Here is a 27,134-nt window from a genome sequence, read left to right on the forward strand (position 1 = left end):
ATCTTCTCCATCATAAAGCATCTCATCTCGGGAAACGAGGGAGGATGAGAGACGGGATTCAGAAAGATACGATAACTCATATGGGCTTCCAACGTTCTTGTGCGTTACCATACCAAATCCTGTGTGTTCTAGGACTAGAGCTCTTAGTTATATAACAAAAATAATGCAAGTACATCATTGTAATAAACATTGCTTCTATAGCCTTCTCAATCTAATTCCCAGGTCAAAATGCTTCTTACCTAGGTGGGACATCGTTGGACCATGCTTTTATCAATTTTTGGCTACTTTTGCGACACTACCTACGGCAGGCTCAGGATTGAATTGCCTACTGCGGCATATAGTAGTATCGCATAATATTTCAAAACACTTGTTCCTCACGATCTGCACGAAGTTAAATGGCATCATAAAGATGCTATGTTCGGGCCGAACTTTGCATCAAACGCCACCGAGGCCGAGGGGCTAGGAATATCATTTCGTTCCAAAGTTTGATTACGTCTAATCCTAGGCCATCAAATCAACTTACTCCAATGGCCCTACCCTGAAGATACAAGACTCCTCTAGAGGGCGTTGTTCAAAGACATAATCTCAACTTGGAATCTTTCTCACTCATAGGACAAAAGTCCAAAATGACCATCATGAACGCAATCAAGGTGACCGGTCCTAGAACGGTGGAGATCCAGAGCGTGCCATTGCCGAGGCTGCGAGATGACTATGTCTTGTGCAAAGTAAACCAACTCGCAATAAATCCGACGGACTGGTCGCATCACGCCAAATGGCAAATTTAGTTGGGCTTGTCAGAAGGCATGCTGAAGAAGACGGCAGGGGAACCAGGACTGTAGGTAAAAAAAATGAGACGGTGGGTGGCAGGCCCAGAACGGCCACCTCGGAGCGGTTTTCAATCTTCCATTACACAAATCCAGATGACAATTGACATCACTCAAGATTCCCTTGAGAGTTTTCCGGTCCTCATCATTTCGATCCACTCTTATTAAGCCACCCATGAGACAAGATGAACGGTTAATTGTGAGTTAAAGCGAGACCAGTGAAAGAATTTTTGCCACTGTAGATGACAGTCTTGTTATGGCCGTCGAGATCAGAGCGGTAGACCGATCCTCCCATATCGACAAAGTAAATATGCTTGTTTACGTTATCCAAGGAGATACCGATGGCCTACTGCACATTAGTGATATACAGACGCATAATAGACATAATAATATATCTATGTCATGCTAAAAGTGATGGTGACAGGCCATACCTCATGTAGATGCCGGGTCAAAATGTCGAACTTAGGAGCGGCGGACACCTTGTTTTTACTGCCGTTGCCGACATAGGCTCGGTTAACCGAGTTGCCGGTTGGGTATTCGCCACGGTCTGTCCAGTAAAGAATCTCAGTGTCCGTGTCGATATCCAGATCGATGGGTTCGGGTAGGTTCTTGAGCAGCAGTTCAATGTCCGATCGGGTGGCTGCGGTTTTTCCGGCCGGAAGATTGATATTGGCGCAGAAGATTCTTCCTTGTCCTGCTTTGCTGGCACCCTTCTGGGTCCAGTAAAATTTGCCGTGCTTGGGGTCAACGGTAATCCCGACGCACTTAATTTCAGTTAACACAAAAAACAATTCGTGCAAAATCTCTAAGATGAGGACATACATGCATAGTCTGATCACTCTTCTCGGTAGGGTTGTTATAGTCCCCGGTCTGAATTAGAACTTCATGGCAACTTCCATCAAAGTTGACGCGGTGCACGCGCATGCCCTCCCGGTCAGAGAAGTAGACCTTCTCGTTGACATGATCAATTGTCAATTGTTTCGGGGTGTGTGCAACTCCCGCTGGGACAATGACCTTGCGGTCCGTGCCATCGAGGTTCGCAGACTCGATGGTACCATCATTTGCAGACGGGTTTCCCATGTTGCTCCAGAACAAACGACCCTGAGACAGACTGATATCGATGCCATCTGGGAACGGAAGGTTGTCTACCAGCTTCCGTACGGTATCGCCATTGGCGGATGCTGTGTAAATTTTTCCAGAGGAGAGGAAGTTGCTCGTCACGTTCTCGCCAACCCCTATGTCGAGCACGTACAGTGTCGGAGTAGCCAGGTTGTCATGCTGGCTGGCAGTGTCCTTCTTCGTGGTGTAGCCTGCAGGATAAAGACCACCATTTCCAGACTTGGCTCCGAGTTTTCCTTGGCTGACATAGTTCTTTCGCAACCACTCCACGGGGAAGCTGGGCAACCCTCGCTCTTTGATGTAGTTCTCTTCAATCAAAGCAACGGTGTCGAGACCCACCCCATCCATCGCAGCGCAGGGGCCAGTTTTGGCTCCAAACAGCTCCTCCTATATGATTTCGAGTGAGCGTACTGTGCTGGTGCTGTGAGATGGGGGAGGAAGTCATACAAATAATTCATCAATTTCCTTTGGATCAGTGACTCCCTCTGCCAGAATCATCAAAGTCTCTCGCTTGATGGCCGCCCATAGACGGTTGATGATGAATCTGTAACATCATCAGATTCTAGCATAATTTACTTAGATATATGTTAGACGAGCAAATAGGCATACCCCGTCGATTCCTTGCGTGCTGTAGCAGGAAGCAATCCCACTTCACGGTGTTTCTCCTCGAGGAATGGGAAAATGGCAGGATCGGTAAAGGTACTGGTCATGAACTCTGTGACTCGGACGGGCGGCATAGTGTAGTGGACGTTTAGGACGCGTTTCTTGTCCTCATCATTCAGCTTTTCCAACATAAACCGCGATTTGATCGAAGAGGAATTGGAACCCAGAATACTGTCCTCCGGGGCTTTCGCGGCCAGCTCGGCAAATGTGTTGATCTTGAGGTCCAGTTTCTCAGGAACAGCCTCGATGACAAACCAGGCATCTTTGACAGCCGAATCCAGGTTCTCGTATGCGGCATACTGGCCCAGTTTAGTGTTAGTGTTTCCAAAGGTTTTGTAGAAGCTGGCAATGTTGTTTTCGATGAAAATAAGGGCCGAGGCCCGCTGCTCAACACTAGGGTCCCGAATTGTGACATTGTATCCTCCCGCAGCCCATACGCAGGCAATTCGACGGCCTATCTATATTATGAGCGGAATTGACTCATTCTCAAAGAGAACCAGGTCCATACCAAGTACACCGGCGCCTAGAATGGCCACTGTGCGATTGCCGATCGTAGGTGGCTTCCAGGGCATCTTTGCCTCCAAATAGAGTATGTCTGACAAGAATTGACAAGCTTCGTTATTTGAAAAGATTGAGATAGGGAGGGGTGGGAAGAAGAGAGAATGTCAGGTTTAAGAGCGTACTTGATATGAAAATGATATGCCCCTAAGTCCTATTTAAGATAATGCCTTACACCGGATGAACCAAGTCCCAAAATAGTTGACAGCTTGCGAATTCTACATATGGTGGTTACGTCAACATCCGGCATCTAAAGGTCCCCTTTTTTTAAAAATGTTAAGAAGTGATATCATAGACACAAGAACAGCGAGGACTGCTGAGGGTGATTTGTGGCATTGAACTCGAACTCAGGAGAAGATGGTATTCCTCTAATTGGCGTAGCTGGATCGAGTCTACACATTCTAGGCAAGGGCGGTGATGACGTCAGTTATCTGTTTCCGGAAAACACTTTGTTGCCAAGGGCCCTCGGAAGAGATCGATCCTGACACTATTCGTGTTAATTGACACGGGCTCTATGTACGGATCTAACCTAATCGAGGTGAAGCGACTAAAGTGGACGGCGTTCTCCACGCCAAACTCCACTGTGGAGATCGCCTTACAATTGAATATCACTAAATTTGGCAGTTTCTAATGGTCCGTTGTCTTGGCGTCTTTGAATACGGCCTTTCCATTCTTAGCTATGAATCGATCCTTACGGCAGTTCAATCGTGCTTTCCTTAAGCCTACGGTCACTGGTGTCACTTCCTCCGAGGGCAAGTAGCTTAAGAAAGGCCCACTCCCCGGGGGATAACACACTTTCCCCTACTTTACCCACAACTTTGCTAATTCTACACCAATTTATCTCCCCTTTCGGAGACATCCTACTTATAGCCTTCCCTTCCTCGGAAACATGACGGTCCCCCAGCAGACGATCGCGATCATCGGCAGTGGCTAGGGAGGTTATATCCTGGCGCATACGCTGGATACTGGCAAATATAAAGTAATGGTGATTTCGCCCGAGGCTTCCGCAGCCATCACCCTACTTCTGGCCAGTGCAGCCTGCGGCCTGTGTTACTCGAAACTGGCCCAGGAGCCTATTCGACGCAAGCAACTCGATGTGCAATACGTTAAGGCCTGTGTCCAAGACATTCAGTTTAAGGAAAAGACCTTATTCTGTCAGCCTGCGTTTGATTCGCTTAAAGACGAGCAATTCAAGATCTTTTACGACGAGGTGGTGATCACTCTTGGCTGCTCGACCAATACCTTCAATACCCCCGGCGTCGATGAGCACGTCTTCATGGTGAAGAACGACAGTGATGCCAATATCATCCGCGACAAGATCAATGAAATCCTCGGATTGCCTCCCTACTTTGCACCACGGAGAACCAGCAGAGGCAGCTCCTGCACATTGCCATTGTCGTTGGCGGACCAACAGGAATTGAAATCGCCGCCGAGTTGACCGACCTATTTGTGGGCGATCTAATGAAGCTTTACCAACATCTGCGGGGGAAGGCCTCTGTGAAGGTTCACGATGTTGCGCCGAACATTCTAACTCCATTTGATCAAAAGCTCTCCAAATACGCCCAGGAGTCTCTACAGAAGCACAAGGCCGAGATCAAGGTCAGCTCGCATATCACAAACGTCACAACTGATACTATTGAAACCAGAAAATACGGCAAGATTGCCTATGGCATTCTAATCTGGGCCGCAGGGAACACACAGAGACCCTTCCAGACTAGCTCAATACTATAAAATCTACCCACGGCCTTAGACGAATCCTCACTGATGTCGCCGTCCAGAAAGCGGCATATCTGGCTCATTCGATCAATTCCGTCGCTGCCAGCAGAATAATCGAGCCATCTAAGTACCAGCAACATGTCCTGGTCACGTACACCGGTGCCGGTGATGGTGTGATCATGAGAAGACGCAGTCACGAATATACCGGGTATGGAGCCTGGCTGAGCTGGCGATCAGGTAATTCCTTCTGGACTCGTTCCTGGAAGCGAAAGTTTATGATATTTTTGGCTTGAATCATGGATTGGGTTGATGGGTGAGAGATGGTTCGTTTCCAAAAAAGGTCATCTATGATTACATACATTAATTGAAAAGTACTTAATGCTTTTGTGTATATTGATATAAAGAAGAGGGAGTTTTGGGGCGTTAGAAACTAACGTTCCTTGTAAAAAAGAGAAGACGAAAACAAATCCTCGGTATTAGTTGTGAAGAGTCATGAAGAGGACGTTTTCCGAGCATCTAAAAAACGGTACCAGCGATCCATGCGTTAACTTCCCGCAGATAGAAGCATCGGAGACATGTCGATCGGTGGTCTGATTTCGTAGTTTGGTTGAAAGCCACTTCTCAATGATGCTTTGCGTCAACCTCGTGTTCATTTGCACCCCATACCCGTGGAGGCCCATCATAGTGGCTTGGCCCTAGTATTCGGCTCAGCCGGAAATGGCGTTTCTATTGATCGGGTCGTAATTAAAAAACATGACGAGCTGAGATTAAAGAGTTCCACATAGATGATAGTATTCGGGTGAATCTCGAGAGGGTATCTATCCACTATCTGTTTCCCACTTACTACTTACGTTTAGATCCCTATCAATTGCCAGAATCAGGGATAATAAACTACAGAGTTTTTCGCGCAGAGTCTCACGGAATACCGTGTTCCATTAAATACCGCAGTTTATAGGGTATTTCAACTTCCTATCCGGGTGGCATGGTTGAATGCATCCATATCGATATATTTAGTCATTCGTCGTCACAATTCACAATCTTCAAACCTTGGAAGGTGTCACATCATACTCTACGTCCGTCCTAATGATGTATTTGGCGCCATTTCTAACTCCTGTGCCTTCATGTAACAAAGCCCCATTTGACTCTCCATGTGGGAATATCGCAACGGAACCCATAACTGGCCTCACAGGGTAACCGTTGAGTTTTCCCTCCTGAGCGGCTGGCATAAAGAAAGTTGTCTCTCCGCCCTCAAACTCATCATTGAGGTATAGTAGGAACGTGTACATTGAACTCTGCTTGTTCTCTTCAGGCGAAGAGTCGTACACATACGTGTCATCGGGCGTAATTCCGGACGGTGGCCACGCTCCGTCAATATGACACCGGTATTCGGCGCCGGGGACATATCGATAAACACGGAATCGTCGATTGATGCCTCGCACCAGACGTCCATTGATAGATGGTGGCACGTATTGCGAGACCCGCGCCCAAAGTAAATCATGGAAAGTGGTATCAATCACCCAATAAAAATTGTGAGCCAAGATACTCATGTCTCCATCCTCGCGAAGAGGCGCGTCGGGTAGAAAATTGACTGATTCACCGGCGGCGATAATTGCTTTACACTCTTCGGGAGAGAGTACGTTCATGGCAAGACCGAGACCCGGCACAGCAGGATGTGCGTGGTATTTAATGGAAGGACTAGTGGGAGCCAACGGGATTGCATTGGGAGACGTTGTATAGAGGATGGCGGGGTGGTGGTTTGGAGGTTTCCGCAATGGGCCGGGGGTCCGCTCGATAACACGCAGGGCGGAAGGAGACTGTGGTGCGTAGGCAAAAATAGACTCGTCGAGGACAGATTCGTAGATGGGGAGTGGTTCCGTCGAGGGACGCAGGTCCCAGACAGGCTGAAACGCGATCGGAGATATCGAGTTGACGACATTTGGGTTGGTATCAATGGGGGTGCTGACACGTAAAATGGCGTCCAGAACGCCCAAAATTTCCATTTCTCTTGAACTGCGCTCAATGGGGGTATGGTCAAGTTCTTGTGGCTGAGTAGACAGTCCACTGACGACATCCAGATCTCGCACCCAACGACACAAGGCTCCGATCTTAGGTTGTTGACCTCGGATCCTCATCTCGGCAAGGAGAATCTTCGCTTCGATAAATTTCTCATCGACGAGAGCTGCGGTTATTCGTGCTGTGAGGTTTGCACCGTCTACTGGAGGAGTAAACATTTAGTTATGAAAGTACGGTAGCCACTGCAGTAACGTACCAGTTGTGTTTACACCTGTAGTGCAGGCCTGACGAAATTCGTAGACCGCGACTCGAATATCTTTGCATGCCTTGGACTTGGTCAAGCTGGGATGCTGTGAAAGAGTCGTAAGCGTCTCAATGGTGATGTCGAGTTCTTCGTCTGAGACAATTGTCTTTATGTTTGTGGGCTCCTGTGCGACATCCGGTGGTGGTGTGAGGGCGGAAGCCTTTGGAAGCTTTTGGGGTATTTCAATCTGAGCATTGCGCTTGCGCTTAGCAGCTTTAGATTTCGCCATGATTGTATATGTAGTGATATAGTGAATTGATCTGAATGAAGGTGAAAAATCATGGCCAGGCGAAGTTTGGCCCAGATTTTGGCTTATGTAACTCGGATCTTCCTACAGGGCTCCGCGACGATTTTGCCGATTTGCCACTTTTACCACCACACTTAGTTACGGAGAACTGTATGACTACATATTTGGTGTATGCATTGCTTAATTCTAATGTCAAAAAAGAGCTCGTGGTGGAATCCTGTGGGATTCTGATAGCGCGAGCTCAGTTCATATATCGAACCTTCAGTGGGCGGGTGGTCCTCATACATTTGGGCCTGGTATGTCGATGAATATGAAGGTGTTCACTTCGACCCATACAGAGTTTATCTTGAACTGTTGCTAGATGTCTTACTTTGATGTTCTTTTGTCTAGGGCAACGTTCCAATCGCGCTTAAACTCAAATATCTTTTTCAATGATATCGAATTGAGCTTGTATCAGCGAAGAGAATATTCTACTTATTTTCACGAACAAGTCTAGTCACCATCAACTCGCTCGTTCAAATTAGCACGAGGTCTTCGGTTCCTCGATTCCTGGGAAGCGCTAGTAGCATACAATAAACCAACAATCAATCCCGTTCACACCTTTCTGACGTATTCTCCCAAGGTTGATTTAATGATACCATTTTTATGATTTCCTTATTTTTATCCAATAGGTATGTTTTCTCCACACTTCGAATTTTGAGCGGAGTCGAACATCTCAACTTCAATAGCATTCGTCAGACTTGTTCCTGACACAGAGATATATACAAGTTTCAATCTTATTGGAAATCCCATTGATTCATCCAATTATCCATAAGAGCAAGACCGATTGCCTCTAGTTGTCTGAGTGTCTTGCTCGCCTCCTGGGTTTTCGTGGTTTCGGTCCATGGGCCTGGCTCGTCAGCCATTGCAATTGCTTTAAAAAAGTCCAGAATCTTGAGTGCAGGCTTATTTCGAAGATCCTCTTCCGTTGCATTGGTGAATGAGTCCAGAGTTTGCAGCCAATGTTGCAAAGGGACTGGTTCAACTTCAAAGTGTTTGGTCACAGCAGGAACGAGAGACTGCCAATCCGCCGTCTTTGGGTTCACAATATGGAAGGCGGCACAGAGCTCCTGATCCTGTGTTATACGCCGCGTGCGTACAATATCCGTGATCACTTTCGCAGTTACATCCTAGCAGAATCAGCCGCTAGACATAAAGGGGTCGGTATCTTGGGGATGAACTTACCACCGGAACCCATTGCACAGATACAGATCCCAATGACAAGGGAATTTGCTTGATAGTCTTCGATGTTGCAATCAATGATGGTACCCACTCCTGTTTGTTCCACATTCCCTTCTTCGTGGTTGGACCACCGATCTGGCCTACCCGATGAATGCTAGTTGGCACACCACACTTTGCCGATGCAGTAGCGCAAATTCGTTCAGACACATGCTTTGATTCACCGTAACCTTGGCGAAGAGCAACAGTGGGATCGGTGAAGATCATCTCTGGGATAGAAGGCCCCTCCTCGGGACTATACCCTTCAATGGTTGAGATAGAAGAAACGAAATGAATATGCGCAGTCTTCTCACTTGCAACGCTGAAGTCAACTAACCGGCGAACCCCTTGAATATGCGGATCCTCAAATGCCTCAACTTGGTGGTTGAAGTTAACTTTCCAGGCGTTGTGAATTATGGTATCAACTTCCTGCAGAAGAATATCGTACTTCTCTTCGTCAAGCCCAAGCCGTTCTGATCCGAATTTAGCCTCAAGGAATTCCACGCGACGTGATAAATGATTCAATCGCGTAAGCCCCTTTTCTTGCAAACTCTTCAGCTGTCTTGAAGCAGCATCCGAGGACCGATTCAGGCAGTAGACCTTTGATACACTGAGATCCTGTAGAAGTTCATACAACAAATATGTTCCCAATGACCCAGTTGATCCTGTCAAAATGACCGCATGGCTCTCACCGAGGTCATCAGAGTATCTGGACACAAGTTCGGCTATGCGGATCTCTCTATCATGGTCGTTTTCGAGTATAGATGACGCAGGTGGCGAGTCTTGCCCCTGCAATAGATTTAAAACATATTCAGAGAGGTGAGAGATAGTCGGGTGCGAATACAACTGCTGATTGTTGAATGCTGCCGCTGTTACATCTGGCTTCGCAGTTTTCAGAGCACCTTGCAAGATTTGACCTAAGCGGAGCGTTTGTAGGGAATCGACACCCAAAGCAAATATGTCCGCGTTTTCGTCAACTGAGGCGATGGATAGAATATCTTCAAGAACGGTGGTAATATATGCCTTGATGTCTGAATTCGATGCGTCTTTAGAAATTTGTGTGATGTCTTTCTCATCTTGGCTCGCATAAAGAGCTTCGATCTCGTCAGTGTAGTCTTTCAACACTGATCGCCGCTGAATTGTTCCCTTCGGAGTAAGAGTGAATGGTTTCGAAGGGGAGGCTAGTCCGATGCGGTCCCTCATGAGCCGGGCGTGGGTAGGAGCAGCATCATTTGCTTTCTGAATCACTGGCCAAATCTCGTCTACCAGGGATTCCTTTTCACCCTTCCAGGCATCCCAGTCAGGCTCCAATAAAGCGCTAGACTGAAATCGACCCTGACCCAAGATAAGCGCGCGGGCAATAAGTGGGTGTGAAGAAATGAGTTCCTCCATGGAAGTTGGATTGAACTTCTCACCATTGCTCAACACAATAACATCATCTAATCTTCCCTGATACAGCCAAAGTCCCTCCTTTTCAGGATGTTCCGTGAAAATGTCGCCGGTACGATACTCCTGCGTTTCGGGGTACGTATGAAAGACAGATTGTGCTTCCCGGCTTTTGCCACGGGGCACCACAAGTTCGTAAAAGTTGTCGCCGATGTCGCGCATCTCAAGGCCGTGAGCTGGGTTCCATTCGAGGTATTTCCAGTCGCTTTTGTCTGTATGTTTCAATGTTGCAAATAGGCCACATTCGCTTGATCCCAGAACGGATTGAATATGAGTTATCTCCGATATACGATCGCCAACTTCAGACGCCAGAGGGGCGCCTCCAAAAGCTATCATGCGGAACTCTTTCAGAACACTCATGCCGGTGTGTGATGAACTGAGTTCTTCTAGGATAGATGGTGGAAGGATGGCTGTCTCTGGCTGCTTCTCTTTAACTATTTGAGAGAGCAAATCTGTCGTCAAGGGCTTGTCTGGGCTGAGAATAAAGGGAGTCGAGAAAAGTATAGGCGTGACCATATTAAGGACGCCCATAAAGTGGAAAAATGGGCTCACTGTGAAGAACAGCTTGCCTGGTTCTGCAACAGCTACGAGGCTGCTGTCTCTATCGTCTGGCAGAGGTAATAGTCCAGTCTTTGGTTCGGTTCAGATGACAGAGGTCAGCTAAAGGGTTAGTTGTTGAGGCATGACTGGGGGCTCTCACATTTTCGATCGCTTTGAAATATCCATTCGTCATCGGAACTGGCTTGGGTAAGCCTATATAATGAATATTCGAGTGATCAGCTTCGCAAGTCCCATATTTAGCTACTTTAAATTGGGAGACTAACCGGTCGTTCCAGAGCTATGGATATAAACCGCTACTCTTTCTTCCAAATCGCTGATCGGCTTGGTTATCTGAATGGCCACACCACTTTTGTTGCTCACAAAGATATCCCAGAGGCCAGGAACCTCCCAGGCTTGGATAGAAGCGTTCGTAGATTTCAACATATCCACTTGCCGGGAGCGCTCAGGGCTATACAAAATCCTGACACAGTTCGTAGCACCCAACACATGAGTTGAAGCTTTCTCAGAATTCCGAGGAGATAGCAATAGGGCCTTTGGGATTGTCAGGCATCGCAACCATCGAAGCGTATAAAATTCAGGGATTTACCGTGTGTTGCAGCCTCATGCAGGCAAAGACAAATGCAGCATAGCGGATATCATTGGAACCTAGATAAGCCAGTGTCAAAGGCTCGCTAGAAGATGAAACTTCAGTCTGAATCCAGAGTACCATATTCTGAATAGCATTTGCTAGATCAGCAAAAGAGACGTCTTTCCAGCCATCCAATATATCGGTCGAGGTGGGCTGGATGCAGTAGAGTCGATCGGGTTGTTCTGCGACAATTTTGTCCAGGGTCCACAGCACCGTGCGTTGACCAAGGTCGATTGATCCCATTTTGAGAATTGTTGAAAGTAAAGTTGAATGGGCAGTGGGCAATAGATAGATGTACAACAGCGGGCATCTTATAGCTTTCTTAATCCCTCGGATTTCACCCATATATCACGAGCGTGTGATACCTGCACCTGCAGATCTCGTAATATGCAACATGATCGCACAGGTCTTGCAGTTTAAGTCACACTTCTGAGGGGTTTGCATAACCAGTGTGGGGGAGGGATCGACACGACATGCATGTATGTATTGGACATCAATTCAAACTGCGGATCTTGATTTGGAAGAATTAGCCTGATCAGACTGGAGCCCCGCCCGAGAGCCCATCTTCTTTCAGTATGAGGCCTTCTGAAAAGAGAAGTTAACACTCTTGGTACTTGTTCACGGTACATATATGATTATGCCAGTTGAGGTAAGTTCAAGTGTGATATAATACAAAGACAGATGACACAGTGGTGGATTCAACTGCAGCTTGATATTTGGATCATATGGCGGTGTGAGCTAACAATGATGACCTGTGATTTTCAGCTTCTCTTACCGAAGAAATGGCCCTGATTGACTCATGCAGTTCAGAGGTAGAGCCAACCATTAGCGCCATTTTGAGTTAAGAAGTCTGCCAGCCTCGATGCGACTAGAGTAATGATTTGGTTCGGCATAGCCCCTTGCAAGGAATAGAGTTACCACCAAGCGTTGAGGATGCACATTAAAAAAAGCAAACAATCAGAAAAAGCGATACATCAGAAATTGACGGTGATCTCCATGGCACTTCAGCCCATACGTTCGTCCATCACATGCACGAAGTGAAGCCCAGTATTCAGCTCGTTAACCTCACGGGCGCACAGACCTTCTCTTCAGCTATAGTCAGCTGTGCCACATACCGCAAGGCTGCTATAGGCGTGGGGCTTGCAGAAGTTAGTACGGCTGGAGGATAAACATCTTTGCGTAGCGATTATTTCATAGCGAAGATGTCGATTTGTCTCTCTCGCAGTCATGAATTGTTCCAGGGATGCAAAAATTTCTTCTCCCCGTTGACTATCATTTCACACATGAGCAATACAATGCTGCGATATTCATATAACACGACTGGCGTGTTTTATTTGCCTGCGGCCAGAGGAAATCACAAGTTATGGAATCTGATTATTCCAGGGTCCTGTGGAGCTTTTGCTTGGAATTTTCCATCTTTTGATGTATGGTGCGTCCCTTTCTTTTTGTTTTGGTATAGCCTTCGATTCCAGCCAACATAATGTAGGACTTACTCATAGAAACGTGGGACATATCGACACCTTGCCGCTGCAGAGCATGGTGAAAAGCACGAAAGTTGGCGGCCGGGGGACGATAATGACCACTGGAGATGTTAGTTTTCTTGTTCTTGATCTAGACTTGTTTTGCAGAACAAATCAAGAGTATTAAACCCCGATTTTCTGTTACTCGTACCTCATTGGCGCCAGGCTTCGTAATTGGCCGTGCTTTATCTTAATCATTCCGGCCGCTGCAATGCGGGCACCTCGGAGAAAGGACGAGTGCTGGAAAGCTCCAGGCTTTTTTATGCCAACGTACAAACGAAAAGAGGTGTCTGCAACCTAAGGATCATTTAGTCCACGTCCAGCATTTTGATGACGAGAGATGCTCAGATGCCCGACTTACGAATATCCACATATTTTCTTTTTCGGAAGATCTGCCGAAAAGACGCTTGAAAGCAGCTGCTGGGTTTGCATGCGTCACCTTCTTCATGAGCTTGGCAGCTTTGTACTCCTCATCGGTGACTTGTTTCTTGCCATCGTTCGAAAGAACACTGCCGAGGCTTTGGACACCAGATGAGGATGATGAGCATGAAGAGCTGGACGATGATGATCGGCTGGTAGAGTCCACTTCGAATGTCGCTGAATTTCCATTGAATTGGGGTGCATCATCATTAACGCTGACTACCCCATTAAGACTGTCTTTGAAATGTGCCGTACTTGTCCAAACTAGCTCATTTGTTTTGGCCCATCGGAACAGTCCAGCTTCGTCCACTGTCACTAGATAATTCATGCGTTCTTCGCGGGTGAGATACCGGACTTGTTCTCTCTCAAGTCGATCGCGCGGGCATTGAGGAATTTCCACGCTCTTCCCATCACCATGGTCCAGCCAGTAAAAGAAGTTTTCGTCAGATGATGAATTCCGCCAAAATGTGTGGTACGCGCGCAGGTTGCTTCCATGCCGATGTTTGAGATCTACCATTTCGAGAAAATATTGTAGATCCATCATCTTCGCCGTAATTCCTGATGCGATTTCCTCGCTGTTTTCCGGTCGACCCTCTGTGGGAGGCGAAGGCTCCGAAACACGATCGTCATCACCGCCAGCTCGTTTAGCGACACTCACAGCTCGTTGCCAGTTCCGACGTGCTTGATTGAATCCTTCATCGTGGGGAGTCTCTCGAGATTGGGGGGGCCGATGTAGTTGCTGCCACTGGGCTTCCCTAAAGGCCTAAAGCAGAATAAATCAGTTACCAACTTTCACACCAAAGAAGAAAAACAATCTTACCTCCACCCATCGCGTAGAAGTAGTCAAGCCACATCCACGAAGTTCACGACGCGTTCGGTGGCCGCGATAAACCCTCTGGGAACGAATTTGTTAGCCAAAAGAAATAGTCAACGTCGACTTGTTGGTACCTGGACCATTCGCGCGGCCTGTGTGACGTCATTCGAAATGGTTTCCGTGTCGGAAACCGTCATTGTGTGATTCAAAAAAAAATGTGTGTAGGGAAAATATTAGGGAAATCAAATGATCTTATGCAATAACAAAAGATCTAGTAAAGGGTGAAGTGACAAGGCTGCAAGGCTGAATTGAAAGGCGTAGGGAAAAGATCGAGATCAAGATTTTGGTCCGCGGGGGAATTGTCTCTAGGGCTTGGAAGTACAATTCAATATTGTACATTGTACTCCGTGTAGAGTCAATTTGTGTATACAAAGTAGTATAGCCTAATAGAGCATAATTGAGCAGATATATATGAGAACGTAATATTTTTGTGAATAAAATTTTGTCTGGGTTGTGTTAAGCTACACATACTAAATATATTTTGATTTCCATAGGAATTTTTCACGAGAGAAAGAAGAAACACTCGGAGCTATCTCTCAGGAAGAGATAAATAAATATCCATCCTACACACGTGTGCTCCGTATGATCCGATACATTGCGATATTATTCCCGGGATAGGTCCCGAGTCTGACCGGGAAAAAGTTTCCACATTAAGATCTAAAATTCGCAATTAGACAACATTATACGATGTTTGTATGTAGCATCTTATTTCTAGCGTGGGAATGTCTCCCACTAGCAACTAGCTCGTGGTGGATTTTACTATCTAATCACCTTGGGGAATCGGCATGCATCCGATCACGGGAAAATACCCCTCGTGAGGAGTATGAGGGGATATATGCTATATATCAATATCTTGGGCTGATTTAGTTCCTTCTTTTTTGAATAGTTCTGTCTATCATCATCAAAGATTTCTTGTCCTTGGCTATATCAGTTTATTCAAAACATCATTATGGCACGTCTTCATCCTCTCATCGACAATGGCATCACTGCTGGTTCTGATAGCTTTCCCGGTGGAAAGCTCCGCTGCCACTGCCCCTCAGACCAAGTGGAGGTCACCTTGCGCAGTAATGTTGCTCATAATCATGCTTGCGGCTGCTCAAAGTGCTGGAAGCCAACCGGTTCCCTCTTCTCTGTCGTCGGCGTTGTGCCCCGTGACGCTGTCTCTGTGACGGCAAACGCATCCAAGCTTACAATTGTTGACAAGGACGCTACTATTCAACGAAACGCTTGCAAGGACTGTGGAGTCCATCTCTTTGGTCGAATCGAGAAAGATCACCCTTTCAAGGGACTCGACTTTGTCCACGCCGAATTGTCCAGCGAAAAGGGATGGCAGGAACCACAGTTCGCAGCATTCGTATCATCTATCATTGAGCAGGGTACCAGTCCTAAAGAGATGGATGGGGTGCGAGCCAAATTGAATTCCGTTGGACTGCAGACATACGACGTCTTGTCCCCAGCTCTAATGGATTTGATTTCCACTTTCACTGCACAGAAGGCAGGTGTTCGGTTTGCCAATCTGTGATATAGTCCTCTGGCATGCCCTAGGAATATGTACTTTGCGGTGGTTGGTGTTGACAGGTTGGGGTGGCTATGGAGTTTGTGACGAAAACATAAAAGTGAAGAGCGTATTGGGCATTCGTCAGTCTCAAAATATGAAGATCAATGACATTCAAAATGATGATCTATCTGTATTCTGTAGAAGCTAAATGCTTTCGATGTCCGATCCCAGGTCGATGGCCCGAGAATCTTCGACATCGATATCTCCATCTTCTTTCTCGAGACATAAATCTAGAGGCTCTTGCTTCAGAGTGATTTGAACTAGGTAAAATAAGCTTCTGTCCTCAATGGCGATAAGCTAGTTGAAGTAAAATTTAACAAAGAATAAGGGTTACTGAACAGTATACTCCGTAGCCAAACTCCTTAGTCAAATCAAATAGAAGACACTACTACTAAAAGATAGTGGCGCTGTGTACGCCAACCCTTCATAGCTGATCATATTCTTCAAAATATTTGTAATTAACATAGATTGACTATATTTTCCTGAGTGTCAGAGTTGCATTATTCTCCCAGACCGACAACAATTGTCTAGTCACTATTTATATTCGTGCTTTGAGCTTCTCTGCTGTCTCTCGTAACGGCCATTCATGCTTTGTCTTACTATGCACGCGTTCACCATCTTCAGGCATAATATATCGAGCTTCCACGGCTGGATTATATCCCAGGCCACAAACTCTCTTGACCTCCTCATCTGAAACGACATGGTTCACCTTTCCGTCAGCTCGCTTATAAATAGTGACAACCACCGCTCCTCCTAACCCAAGATTGTGTTGTAAAGCGACATCAACGTCAGGAACAAGACGGTTGTTGGCCCAGCCGCGGAGCTGCCAGGTGAGTTCCGCACACTGAGCTAACCCAGTGGCGCCTAGAGGGTGACCTTTGGAAATCAGTCCTCCTGATGGATTCACCACTAGGCCACGACCTCCATACGTGATATCGCCCCGCCGTACCATCTCATGCGCCTTCCCTGGTTCTGAAAACCCCAGCGCATCAAGCAAAAGAAGCTCGTTGGTAGAAAAGCAATCGTGAAGTTCGCAAACCTTGACATCCTTTGCTTCAACGCCAGCTTCTTGCATCGCTAGCTGTGCAGCTTGGCGCGACATACTGAATCCGACAAGATCTATGGCACTTCCAGAATACACCTCCGGTCCATCGGTGAGTAGCTGCTGGCCAGCCATGAGGATGGCCTGCGATTTCAGGTGAGGACGTGCATCCAAGAATCCTTGCGATACAATGACTGCCGCTGCGGCTCCATCGCTAGTTGGAGAGCATTGAAGCTTGGTCAAAGGGCCATAGATCTGAGTCTTGGGGTCCAAGATCTGCTCTAGACTGTAGGAAGTTCGAAATTGGGCGTATGGATTTCGCTGTGAGTGCTCATGAGATACACGAGCAATCTCAGCGAAATCTTCCACTTTAGCTCCGTATCTATTATCGCTGTCAGCACGATCAATGCCTATGGGGAGCTCAGGTGCGGGTGCATGGTCTGGGCTAACGTCTTACTTCTGCATGTACTCATTTCCAGCATTGCCAAAGTACTGAGCATTTCGGGGACTTTGGTGTTTGCCATATGTCTCCTCCATCAATTTCGTTGATGGACCCATTGGGCTAGGCCGATCATCCCACACACTTTTGATTGACCCTGGGCGCATTTGCTCGAAACCAACAACGAGGATGCAATCAGACTGACCTCCCCTTACTAGGGTGCGTGCAAGATGAAGCCCAGTCGATCCCGTGGCGCAGGCATTGTTAATGTTGTAGATAGGGATCCCAGTCATTCCTAACTGGTACATGATCCGTTGCCCTGAAGTCGTGTCGCCGTAGCAGTAACACGCCACACCTGCTTGTACATCATCATAGGTAATGTGTGCATCAGTCAGTGCCTTTACTGCTGCTTCATAACCTAGCTCGGGATCTAAATGTTAGAGTTATGGTGAGCATTCCATATGCTGTGGCGGTCCGAGCAATCTCACATTCACGGATTCGACGTGGCTTTAGGAACTGGGTCAACCCTACACCCAAAACGTAAGACTGCGAAGCCATGATGGGTTTGGACTTTGGTGTCGTGTTTGTGACACCCGATCACCATCCGCACTATTCTATATAAGGTGGGTAGTTAGCCGAGCTCCCGAGGTATATTGTCTTCCCCTCTTTTCAGCATGCTGAGTATGAAGCCGACTGATCAACATGATCTTCATTGGTCATTTGGCAATATCCATTTTCATGCAGCCTATTTAGCTCAGTAGATTTGTGTTGAAGTTTTCCAAGCTTTCCCCACTAACCGCAAATTCTGTGGCGGCTTAGGAGTCTATATCTACAAGACATTGCTTCCTATACCATTAGCTAGCTACAAGGGAAAATTGTGAAAAACTTCTTGACATAGCAGCTGCCGCCAGCTAGACATCTCGAGCTATCTGTTCCAAAAGCAAAGGTGGTGTTTCCGGTTACCATCAATAAAGAAAGCAACGAAACTCGCTCGCTCCTGAAGCACATTGGGAAGCACATGCTATATTTTCCTGTTTTGACGATCAACCCAGCTTGCTAGTGACTATAATCACTGGAGACGGGGTTAAAGTCTTTTATGCAGTTTAAAATTTGATCTCGCCGGAGACTTAAGACCATGGATCAAAAGACCATGGATCAAAAGACCATGGGTCAATTGACAGTGATGAACCACCCACCCACGGGTCATGGATCTCAGCCATCGGCATTTTGCAAACGAATTCTAGCGATTGCCCATCTCATACCGATCAGTAATCGATACAGTTTCGTTCGTACTCGTGATAATCCCCGTTTCCTTGGATCTAAAGTCTACACGTTGGGCCTACAATACCCGGGTCAATCCAAAGATCAAAACCAGAGAATATTTCCCCATCGGCAAGCCATGACCTTCTACCATTTGCATCTGACTTTTGCTGAAGTGTGAGACTCGCTAAGGCTTTTGCACTTGTAATTTGAGGACCCTTTTGCATACAAGAACTACTGGACAAATATCTAGACGCAAGCGACTGAATCAATATCGTTGACCAATATCGGCCAAGCCATAGATCAAAGGCACTCATACTGGATGTGCAATATACCCAACGCTATTGAAAACCACATTTAGTGCTGGTAGCTATATGCTTTCGCAAAGAGGACAGGAAAATCGAGTTTATCCAACCATTACCAACGTGTATAAGAAATCAAAGATTGGTTTAGGTTTCTTTTCCTCCATGTCATCACGATCCTGGTTTCATCAAAACCAGTAGTAAATACCACGATCCACGTCCTTCTTGAGCCTTTCGCTCACTTTCAGATATCCATCTTTTGACAAAGCCTGAAAGTCTTGGATAATGAGTTCGGCCACAATTCCCCCAAATAAAACACTGCCAGGAACATTCAAATGGGTATAATCGGTCGGATTCAAGTTGTATGTATAAGCATTGTCCGGCCCAATTGCATTCAGATACCTGGTGCTGGCTTTGTTCAAATCAATGAAGCTGGCACCGGATCTATGAGCAGCACTGATTGTAGCGGCTGTTTCGTTGGCGAGGCTAAGTATGATTTGTGGAGTGCCTGTTGAATTGTCGTAATTGCGTCGAGACAAGGGGGTAACGAGAATCGGCGTTGCTCCAGCATCGAAGACTTCTGCCACAAATCGTTCAAGATTGCTTGCATACTGCGACAATGAAATATTTGCAGCCGGCTTCTGATCATTGTGTCCAAATTGGATAGTCACAAATGGGCGATAAATGTCTTTCACTTGTTTTACAGTAGCCAGAACCACATCCCAGTCGCCTCCAGTGCGAAAGCTGACTGTAGTCGCACCATTATGCCCGAAATTTTGCCCAGTTGCATTTCGAAACAATGTTGTATTGAGAAAGCCGTCACCCCACCCACCTCCACCGGCGGATTGCGTAGCAGTGGTGCTATCTCCTGCTAGAACAAAAAATGGGGGCTTCGAGGGGCTCAGGGAATTGAGTTGATAGGCCCGAGAGGAAGAGGATATCATACCAAGAAGAACTAATGCGGCAGCTTTCAATATAAACCCCATTTCTGCTATCGATTATAAGAGTTGCTCTAGTTATTTGTGGGATTAGAAGGAAGGCTTGATGTGGACAAATTGTTGATTATAGGCTGGTATGTCACTGGACTTATTATAGTCCATCACATTACGCATCTTCCACCAACAGGAGAAATTGAAACGGTGCAAGGGGATTGTCCATCCACAGCAGGGAGGCGATTTGCGGGGTTTCGCGAGGCGGGTGATGACATTCCGGTCAAAGCAAGGGTATGCTCGCGTTGAAATACACCGAAACCTTTGCAGTCAGGGATATTTATCCATCGGGATTATAGAGGTGATTACGAGTTATACGAATTGGGTTTCGAATCTTGCCCAGTCCTAGCAACCTCCATTATAGGATGTTCCGGTCATGAAACCCTACGGTCGCGCGTTTCAGTTCAAGATGGAGATATAATCATCACTTAAGACTCTCATTAATCTCCAAGATAGTTCAAGCCTTGAGAACCGTTGATACAATTTCCGCTACAGCAAGGAGTTCCTCATCATGCATGTTTCTACCGACGAGTTGTACACAGCACGGAGCGCCCTCGATAGCATCAGCAATATCTCAACATCGAAATTAGCATTTCAAACAAAGAAAACGGAGACGTGATAGTACAGGCGAAGCTTACAAGGGGGTTGGTAGTGACAATCGCGAATAAATCCCACATCTTCTTTCTCGTTCGCTTGTCCATACGGAATGATGCAGCTTGGGTACTTGAAGGGTGAGCATAACATTATGAAGCTAGCGTGGCAACACTTACATCCATCACATTCCAGACAACAGTGTACGGTGGGAAGCCGAATTGATCATGTGGCTGAGCAGTACCTTGGTAGCCTGGCATGATAATAGCATCCAATTTTTCCCGAAGAAATAGGGAGCGGAACTCCTCCTTCAGACGATTCCGTTGTTCATTCAGATCATACAAAGCTTCCAGCGTCAGATCCGCATATTCATATGGCATGATGGCCTGGGGTAGGGACGTTGAATCTAACGCTGGAATAGTTGGTTCTCCACTTGCGGCAATGTGTTTGAATGCGGTTCGAGCCGGATCCATCGAGAACATACGAAATGCCAGTAGGCAGGCATCTCGGATAGGCAAGGTTTTGAGGGGAACGATCTCGTGGCCCATCGAGTCCAACTTTTTCGATGCTGCTGTAAGATTTCGTAGAACCGGTGGGTGCAAGGGGAAACTAGGGTCTTCTTGAACAAGTCCTAACCGAATAATCTTCTTCGGGACCACAGTGCGCCATGGAGAAAATATGACCGACGAGTCCAACTGCCATGGGTCTGCAGTAGTCATTAAACTCATGAAGAGCTCCAAGTCCCTCACAGATGTTGCCAATGGCCCAGCACAAGGCCTGATCCCAGTGAGTCCCCCACGAGAAGAGCTCGTTTGACCCCCATACGGAATGCGGTCTGCCGAAGGTCGCAATGCATATGTTCCGTTGCAAATAGCGGGAATTCTGATAGACCCAGCGATGTCCGTTCCAACTCCAAGTACTGATCCCCTCATAGCTATCAATGCACCTTCTCCTCCAGATGAGCCCCCGGCGGTAAGATTTGACCGATAGGGATTCAGGGTTCGGCCGAATATGTAGTTGTGTGAGTCTGCAGCCTGGTAATTTCAGCGGTTGTAGAAAGCCCAAGAAGTAGAGACCACGTACCATCATTGTCTGCGGGATATTTGTTTTCACGTATGGAATCGCACCCAAGTCGATCAAGATTTGAACTGCCGGGGAATTTGCGTCGACTGGACCATTCTTGATAAAGGAAGTGAATCCAATTGTGGAAGAAACACCGTCGATGTTGAAGCAATCCTGCAGATCCCTTTTGTAAGCCCAAATGTCTGCTTACTAGGGTTCTCAATGATCGGGGACAGCGTTTGAACCTTGAAACTGATAGGTAATCCGTGCAGAGGCCCGACTGGTGTCCCTGTTTTGGATAGTATCTCATCCAGCTCCCTGGCACGTTCTAAAGCACGTTCAAAGAATGTCTCGGTAAGGCATCGAGTCTGCGTCGTGTAAATATCAGCTTTTCTATAGCGTGGTAGGTGAAACAGGCAAGTCGAAAACACACAACTTGCTGTGCAATCGCGGCGCGAATGCAAAAGGCTTCGGTAACTTCGTAGGCAGACAGTTCCCGCCTTTGAATTTTGCGGAGCAAATCAGTCGCATCATACTGTTCAGTAATTTCAAGCTGTCTTTCTGAGAGAATTCCAGACTGATGTGGAATATCTAGCACATTGATGCCTGACGTCTCAGATATCGTGATAAGGCGTTCTGGAAGACGCCATGCAGCAGGGATTTTGGAAGCAATTTCGTTTTGCTTCTTGAAGACAGTGGCTTCCCATGGTTCAGTCGCCATAGCTGAAAAGATGATGAAAGATTATTTTCAAGGGACAAGGTAAAGACTGGTTGATGCTTGTTGAAACTTGGAAGGTGGCCAAGCCAAGGTTGGGGATACGTTACTGCGGGGGAAGAGCAAATGAGTATACGTGCGAAGGTGCATAACGGCCAGGGGTTGGATTGAATTATCTCTGGATTGCTGCTTTAACATATGCTTGATTCTGACCGCCTTTTCCACTGCTCTATAAGGAGTATTGTAACCATTATCAAAATCACAATCCATTGTATACCTTTCACTTCTTTTTCTATCTTTTTGCACCATGGTGTCTGTTAAAATCTGGTATCTTAAGGCCGCAATCCCGGAAATAATTCAATCCGACCCCTGGCCGCTATGCACCTTCGTAGTACAGGCACATGTCTGTATTCAGCGTATTCCTACAGTTATTCCACATTTGGAAAGTCCAGCCTATGCCTGGCGCCAGCCTTGCAGAACTCAGATACACATAGAAGGTCCAGCCTGAAAAAAATTACAATTTCAGCCATTGAAATACAATATTGTAAGTAGATTGATAGACATTTGTTTCCATTTTGTTTTCGACAACTCAATGTCGTCCATTCAACCGTAATAACGCGCGCTATACATAGACCGAAAGCCCACTATTTGGCTGTTGCATCTCTATATTTAGTTCATTGTGATCACAGCGCGGAATCTGACCGTGCCTTGGATCATAGCGTCTGGTTATTCATTAGCGAAAGAATCACTTGATTCAACTAATGGATCCCTACCATATGCATCATTCGCTTTTTCCAGCGGGAAGGTCTGGACCATACAATCGATCCCTTCCAACTCAGTAAATTGAATGGCTTCTTCTGAATCCATTGCATGGCCGCTTGGCCAGGCATGGACCGATAATCCTCTCGATATCTGCATGCTTATTAGCAAAAACCTGGAGGGTTGAAAGGAATGCGGAACCAACCATCAATCTGGTGTCGAAAGCCACCTCCCCGGGAACTAAGAACTGATTAACATGTGTATCTGAGTATTTTGGTTTGTCTGACGTACCAGCAAGGATCAACAGCTTTCCTAAGATGCCAAGCCCCTTCAACAAGGGTGGAATCACCTTCGCGTCGGGTGCCGTTGCCACAATAAGTGACGCTCCTCCGAGCTTCTGCAATTCTTCGGCTGGGTTCTGTCTACTACCATCAATATACTCATGTGCTCCGAGTTCGCGGACGAATTTTTCTTTCTTGGAATCTCGAGATAGCGCCACTACGCGGTACCCAAACTTGTTTGCGTATTGAATTGCCAGGTGGCCTAGTCCCCCCAATCCCTGGATTGCGACCGTTGAGCCAGGCGGAACATTCATCCGTCTCATCGAGTTGAAAACGGTCACTCCAGCACAGAGGATAGGAGCATACTTTGAAGCTTCAACATGAGCAGGGATTCGGACTCCTGCCTCGGCACGCAAACTGCAATACTCGGCATCTACTGGGTCAGTATTCATATCCTTGTATGCGACAGAGAATACACACATCCTCCATTCTTTGTTACACCGTTGATGATTCCAAGATTGCACATTTGATAATGTCCCTTGCGGCATGCGGAACAAATACCTGTATATCCGTCAGCTACCTCCGCTTCAGCCTGAAAGGCAATCAAACGAACCGTCGTGGCCTCCATGCCATGCTCCACCAATTCGATCTCCGATGTGCCACTGTGAGACATCATCTCCAACCGCAGCGACCTCTCCGATAATCTCATGTCCCGGCACAATGGGGCTAAAACATATCAGTATATTATGTTGCAATGTGTAGTAAAACATACAAGGAGCCACGCATGCCATATGACTGGGCAATATGATCAGAGAAACAAACACCACATGCTTCAACCTTCACCAACACCTCACCGGAAGCCGGTAAAACCAAAGGAGTCTGTTCGACAGTAAGAGGACCTCCTGCCTCCTTGAACACGGCATGTTTGTAGGAAGTTGGAAGAACCATTGTGAATTTCAGGCAAAGGATTTAGTTGCAACTTTGAAAAAGAAGTATGCGATTCCAATAGCGAGATTGTGTGTTTATATTTCCTTTGGATCTCGGCACATCGTAGTTTCAGTTGGCGCGAGTCAGCAGCCACCAACGGAGATATCTGCTTATGCCGAAGCCGACACTCAACTTCGGCTTCCGACAATGTCCACAAATCCAGACCCGGCTTTCAGATTATTCCCGCTCCCAATTGAAGTTTCCATGTTTTGTTAATATGAGCAATATTCTCTTTGAATGAGTCATGGTCACGTCTAGTCGGCCTGGGTAGATATGGCCGGGGAAACCTGGCCTTGTGATAAGTCCGAAGAAACTGAAAATTCTCCTGACACATTCAATTGACTCCGAGTTGATTTACATCTCAACGATTATATACGTTAAATCAAGCACCACACGAGTCGAACGCAGCCAACTCGGCCCATTGATGCTCAAGCTCCTGTATTATCCATGACGTACGCCACCCTAGCACTCTCTCTACTTGAGACAAGAATCTCAGAGATCCTTGCTGTTCGACAGAGTTTCGAAGACAGTATCCAACTAATGTTTGATTAGCAAGTGGCAATTTGAATAAGGGTTGGGCACGAACAGCGCTGTAATAAATGGGACGCCATGAAATACGCATTCTCTACGCTTTCATTGGATAGTGAAAGCCCGATAACCATAACAAGGTGGCTGGCGATGGTTTTCTGGAAACGTCGATCAGTCCAGTAATTCTATCTCAGACCAACAACTTCGGTAGACATACCTCTTTCGCGCGCTTTGACAGAGCGATCTCATAATCACTCATATGGTGCGATGGGGTGTCAGACAAGGTGAGGAAGATACATGCGGAATGGTAATATTGCATCCCAACCACTATCTCCAGGGTGAGTTCTCTGGGAAAGACGAAATTGTCCTTGTCGAGGACGTACCTGCAGGTGGAGATATCATCCATAACTCAGGAAAGGGCCTATCGGCGGCCATATTGGCGGCCTGGTACCGAATAGGCTGCCAAGTCGACGGCTTTGTTTGGCTCCAGTCTTCAACACTTTCCGATATATGGCGCCAGGTATCGCGGTCCACGATCCGTTCCGGTGTATCACAGCATAATTGAAGGATACGAGCGCAATAATATATGATCATATTAGCGTATGCCATATCATCATGGCGTTGAAACATCGACGAGGACTCGTAATTTTGCATATCCAGTTGGAGAGGCTGGTACTGCACCACGGATGAATAGATAGCTTGGCGTAAGAATTGCCAACTCACTGCTTCTGCAACCCCGCCAGAAGATGCAGAGCGGGAGACAAGGTTCACCAGGCGATTGGATCCAAGTAGATGAAACTTCTGGTCGGTATTATTTTCCAGCTCTTCATATATACGGAGGATCACAACCGCAATGAGCATGTTCTCATCGCAGTGGGTCTCAGCTTCATTCAATGCTGCTATGAGTAACTTCAAGCATTCTCCATGGTAAGCCGAAGCTTCCCAGTCACTATCTTGCGCCAATATTGCATAGTGTCGTGCTGAGAGGGCCAAAATCGCTTTCAATACCAACGAGTTTTTCAACGCTCGTCTCGGGACTTCGGTGCTGAAATGGGAATGAATGTCGCAAATATCGGCCTATGGCGATCAGCCAGGTACCCCTTCCAGTTCTCGCTGGCAACTCACCCAAGGGGCAATTTTGTGAATAAAATAGCGCATCAATGATGCCTCCCTTAAAGATAAAACAATGCCATCTTCTGATAGTTGACTCAAAGGACTGCTTGTGGCGACCTGCAATCGATTCTCCAGTACTCGTGAGGTGTGAGGATCAACTATACGTTCGTCCGGGCAGCGTTCTTGGGGTTCTCGACGGGGGATATGCGGTATATGCAGTGGGTCAGGGGTATTGCAGTCCGGTAAGATTGTTGTCTCGTCGCCAGCGGATCCGTCGGTCGCTTCAAGTACAAATGTCACTGGGTCTGATTAGTACGAGTGTAAAGATGCACATTCCGAATACCTACCAGGTTGTGACACATCTACCCAAATCTGCTCCTCGTCCCAGTGTAAGTCAAATCGAGTATGAGCTCTATTTCCTTTCTGAAAAACATGGTGAACAGGCTTGAACTGAAACCGCGGATCAAGTTGACAGCTCCGACCAAGTCGGGAACACGGAGTGCAGGAGGATGCACCTGTTGGAATCACGCAACGGATATGACGATGGCGACACCGTCCACAGCCTTTACCTACTCGCATATGGTTTTCAACTCGGGATGGCTGCCATCGAGATTCAAATAAAGCCTAAACTCCGAACGCGATACCCCAAATCTTTCCAATCTTCCCCGCATTTTGCTGATGTCAGCAAGAAAAGGTTCAAGGCTCCACCACACCTTGCAAGGTTTCTACATCCATGGCTTATCACTCGTCATACCAAGGTCTTTTGAATGTATAATACAAAGGGTCGATGTATCTTCTTCTTGTGACTCGGGAGGGTTTATGATGTCAGTCGTGCATGTCAATGGAAATGGAAATATGAACCAGCCTCGGAGGTGGACCGACCAATTCTGCTGCCTACGCCATTTCTAATGTACATCATGTTCACAGCACAAAAATAGTAACATGGCTCCTGTGCCTAGCATAAATAAACGAACATCCTTCTACTGAGGTAGGTCGCATTCATCTGTGAGACTTAATCACTATAGCGAAACTGCATAACGCTCTTTAAGCAAAATAAATTCCGTCGTTTCTTCGGACTTAGGGTCAAAAGAAAAAAAAAAAAACAATACCGCCCTGCAAGCAAGCTACTATCTAGTCCGAGTAAACATCTCCGATGTTTATGTGGGCCATGGGTCTCGGTTAATGTCACACATCAAAATCAGCCAATCAACACTTTGAAGCCCACCTATGTATAGCAGGGAAAAGTTTCTAGTGAAGGCCGATCGGCAAAGATTTGATGTCTAAATACTACTCAATAGGTAACTACATAATCTTATATGTTGTAAGGCCAAGGCCGAGAAACCGTCGACTCCGCCCCC

General features: G+C 46.7%; 11 protein-coding genes across 11 annotated transcripts; 2 read left to right on the forward strand and 9 right to left on the reverse strand.

Annotated features, from left to right (window-relative positions):
- Positions 1-1,017: 1,017 nt before the first annotated feature.
- On the reverse strand, positions 1,018-3,178 carry N7529_000056 (uncharacterized protein; the record flags this gene model as incomplete). The annotated part of the gene is made up of 6 exons (XM_057235587.1): positions 1,018-1,170; positions 1,256-1,588; positions 1,647-2,330; positions 2,391-2,487; positions 2,553-3,060; positions 3,115-3,178. 6 exons carry the CDS (start codon positions 3,176-3,178, stop codon positions 1,018-1,020), a joined length of 1,839 nt encoding a protein of 612 aa, XP_057102390.1.
- A 968-nt stretch (positions 3,179-4,146) lies between these two features.
- On the forward strand, positions 4,147-4,895 carry N7529_000057 (disulfide oxidoreductase; the record flags this gene model as incomplete). Its single annotated transcript, XM_057235588.1, has 2 exons — positions 4,147-4,443; positions 4,533-4,895. The coding sequence occupies 2 exons, from the start codon at positions 4,147-4,149 to the stop codon at positions 4,893-4,895; spliced, it is 660 nt and encodes a 219-aa protein (XP_057102391.1).
- Positions 4,896-5,920: 1,025 nt separating this feature from the next.
- Positions 5,921-7,426, reverse strand: N7529_000058 (prolyl hydroxylase family protein; the record flags this gene model as incomplete). The annotated part of the gene is made up of 2 exons (XM_057235589.1): positions 5,921-7,092; positions 7,150-7,426. The coding sequence occupies 2 exons, from the start codon at positions 7,424-7,426 to the stop codon at positions 5,921-5,923; spliced, it is 1,449 nt and encodes a 482-aa protein (XP_057102392.1).
- A 794-nt stretch (positions 7,427-8,220) lies between these two features.
- N7529_000059 (uncharacterized protein) lies at positions 8,221-11,579 on the reverse strand (the record flags this gene model as incomplete). The annotated part of the gene is made up of 5 exons (XM_057235590.1): positions 8,221-8,613; positions 8,669-10,777; positions 10,848-10,900; positions 10,972-11,239; positions 11,295-11,579. The coding sequence occupies 5 exons, from the start codon at positions 11,577-11,579 to the stop codon at positions 8,221-8,223; spliced, it is 3,108 nt and encodes a 1,035-aa protein (XP_057102393.1).
- A 1,418-nt stretch (positions 11,580-12,997) lies between these two features.
- Positions 12,998-14,287, reverse strand: N7529_000060 (IQ calmodulin-binding motif protein; the record flags this gene model as incomplete). The annotated part of the gene is made up of 4 exons (XM_057235591.1): positions 12,998-13,153; positions 13,218-14,039; positions 14,097-14,171; positions 14,225-14,287. The coding sequence occupies 4 exons, from the start codon at positions 14,285-14,287 to the stop codon at positions 12,998-13,000; spliced, it is 1,116 nt and encodes a 371-aa protein (XP_057102394.1).
- An 812-nt stretch (positions 14,288-15,099) lies between these two features.
- Positions 15,100-15,672, forward strand: N7529_000061 (S-(hydroxymethyl)glutathione synthase; the record flags this gene model as incomplete). Its single annotated transcript, XM_057235592.1, has 1 exon — positions 15,100-15,672. One exon carries the CDS (start codon positions 15,100-15,102, stop codon positions 15,670-15,672), a length of 573 nt encoding a protein of 190 aa, XP_057102395.1.
- Positions 15,673-16,246: 574 nt separating this feature from the next.
- Positions 16,247-17,747, reverse strand: N7529_000062 (uncharacterized protein; the record flags this gene model as incomplete). The annotated part of the gene is made up of 3 exons (XM_057235593.1): positions 16,247-17,132; positions 17,208-17,619; positions 17,678-17,747. The coding sequence occupies 3 exons, from the start codon at positions 17,745-17,747 to the stop codon at positions 16,247-16,249; spliced, it is 1,368 nt and encodes a 455-aa protein (XP_057102396.1).
- A 1,192-nt stretch (positions 17,748-18,939) lies between these two features.
- N7529_000063 (rhamnogalacturonan acetylesterase) lies at positions 18,940-19,737 on the reverse strand (the record flags this gene model as incomplete). Its single annotated transcript, XM_057235594.1, has 1 exon — positions 18,940-19,737. One exon carries the CDS (start codon positions 19,735-19,737, stop codon positions 18,940-18,942), a length of 798 nt encoding a protein of 265 aa, XP_057102397.1.
- A 460-nt stretch (positions 19,738-20,197) lies between these two features.
- Positions 20,198-22,114, reverse strand: N7529_000064 (uncharacterized protein; the record flags this gene model as incomplete). Its single annotated transcript, XM_057235595.1, has 6 exons — positions 20,198-20,313; positions 20,379-20,463; positions 20,511-21,365; positions 21,415-21,500; positions 21,605-21,761; positions 21,827-22,114. 6 exons carry the CDS (start codon positions 22,112-22,114, stop codon positions 20,198-20,200), a joined length of 1,587 nt encoding a protein of 528 aa, XP_057102398.1.
- Positions 22,115-22,777: 663 nt separating this feature from the next.
- On the reverse strand, positions 22,778-24,096 carry N7529_000065 (alcohol dehydrogenase; the record flags this gene model as incomplete). The annotated part of the gene is made up of 7 exons (XM_057235596.1): positions 22,778-22,830; positions 22,882-23,020; positions 23,073-23,107; positions 23,159-23,581; positions 23,629-23,709; positions 23,762-23,874; positions 23,921-24,096. 7 exons carry the CDS (start codon positions 24,094-24,096, stop codon positions 22,778-22,780), a joined length of 1,020 nt encoding a protein of 339 aa, XP_057102399.1.
- A 531-nt stretch (positions 24,097-24,627) lies between these two features.
- Positions 24,628-26,355, reverse strand: N7529_000066 (uncharacterized protein; the record flags this gene model as incomplete). The annotated part of the gene is made up of 7 exons (XM_057235597.1): positions 24,628-24,672; positions 24,881-24,990; positions 25,047-25,338; positions 25,387-25,740; positions 25,789-26,075; positions 26,124-26,226; positions 26,350-26,355. The coding sequence occupies 7 exons, from the start codon at positions 26,353-26,355 to the stop codon at positions 24,628-24,630; spliced, it is 1,197 nt and encodes a 398-aa protein (XP_057102400.1).
- Between the last annotated feature and the right edge of the window lie 779 nt (positions 26,356-27,134).

Source organism: Penicillium soppii, assembly GCF_028829465.1.
Source record: "Penicillium soppii strain IBT 18220 chromosome Unknown utg000001l, whole genome shotgun sequence".
In the NCBI taxonomy this organism is placed as follows: Eukaryota; Fungi; Ascomycota; class Eurotiomycetes; order Eurotiales; family Aspergillaceae; genus Penicillium; species Penicillium soppii.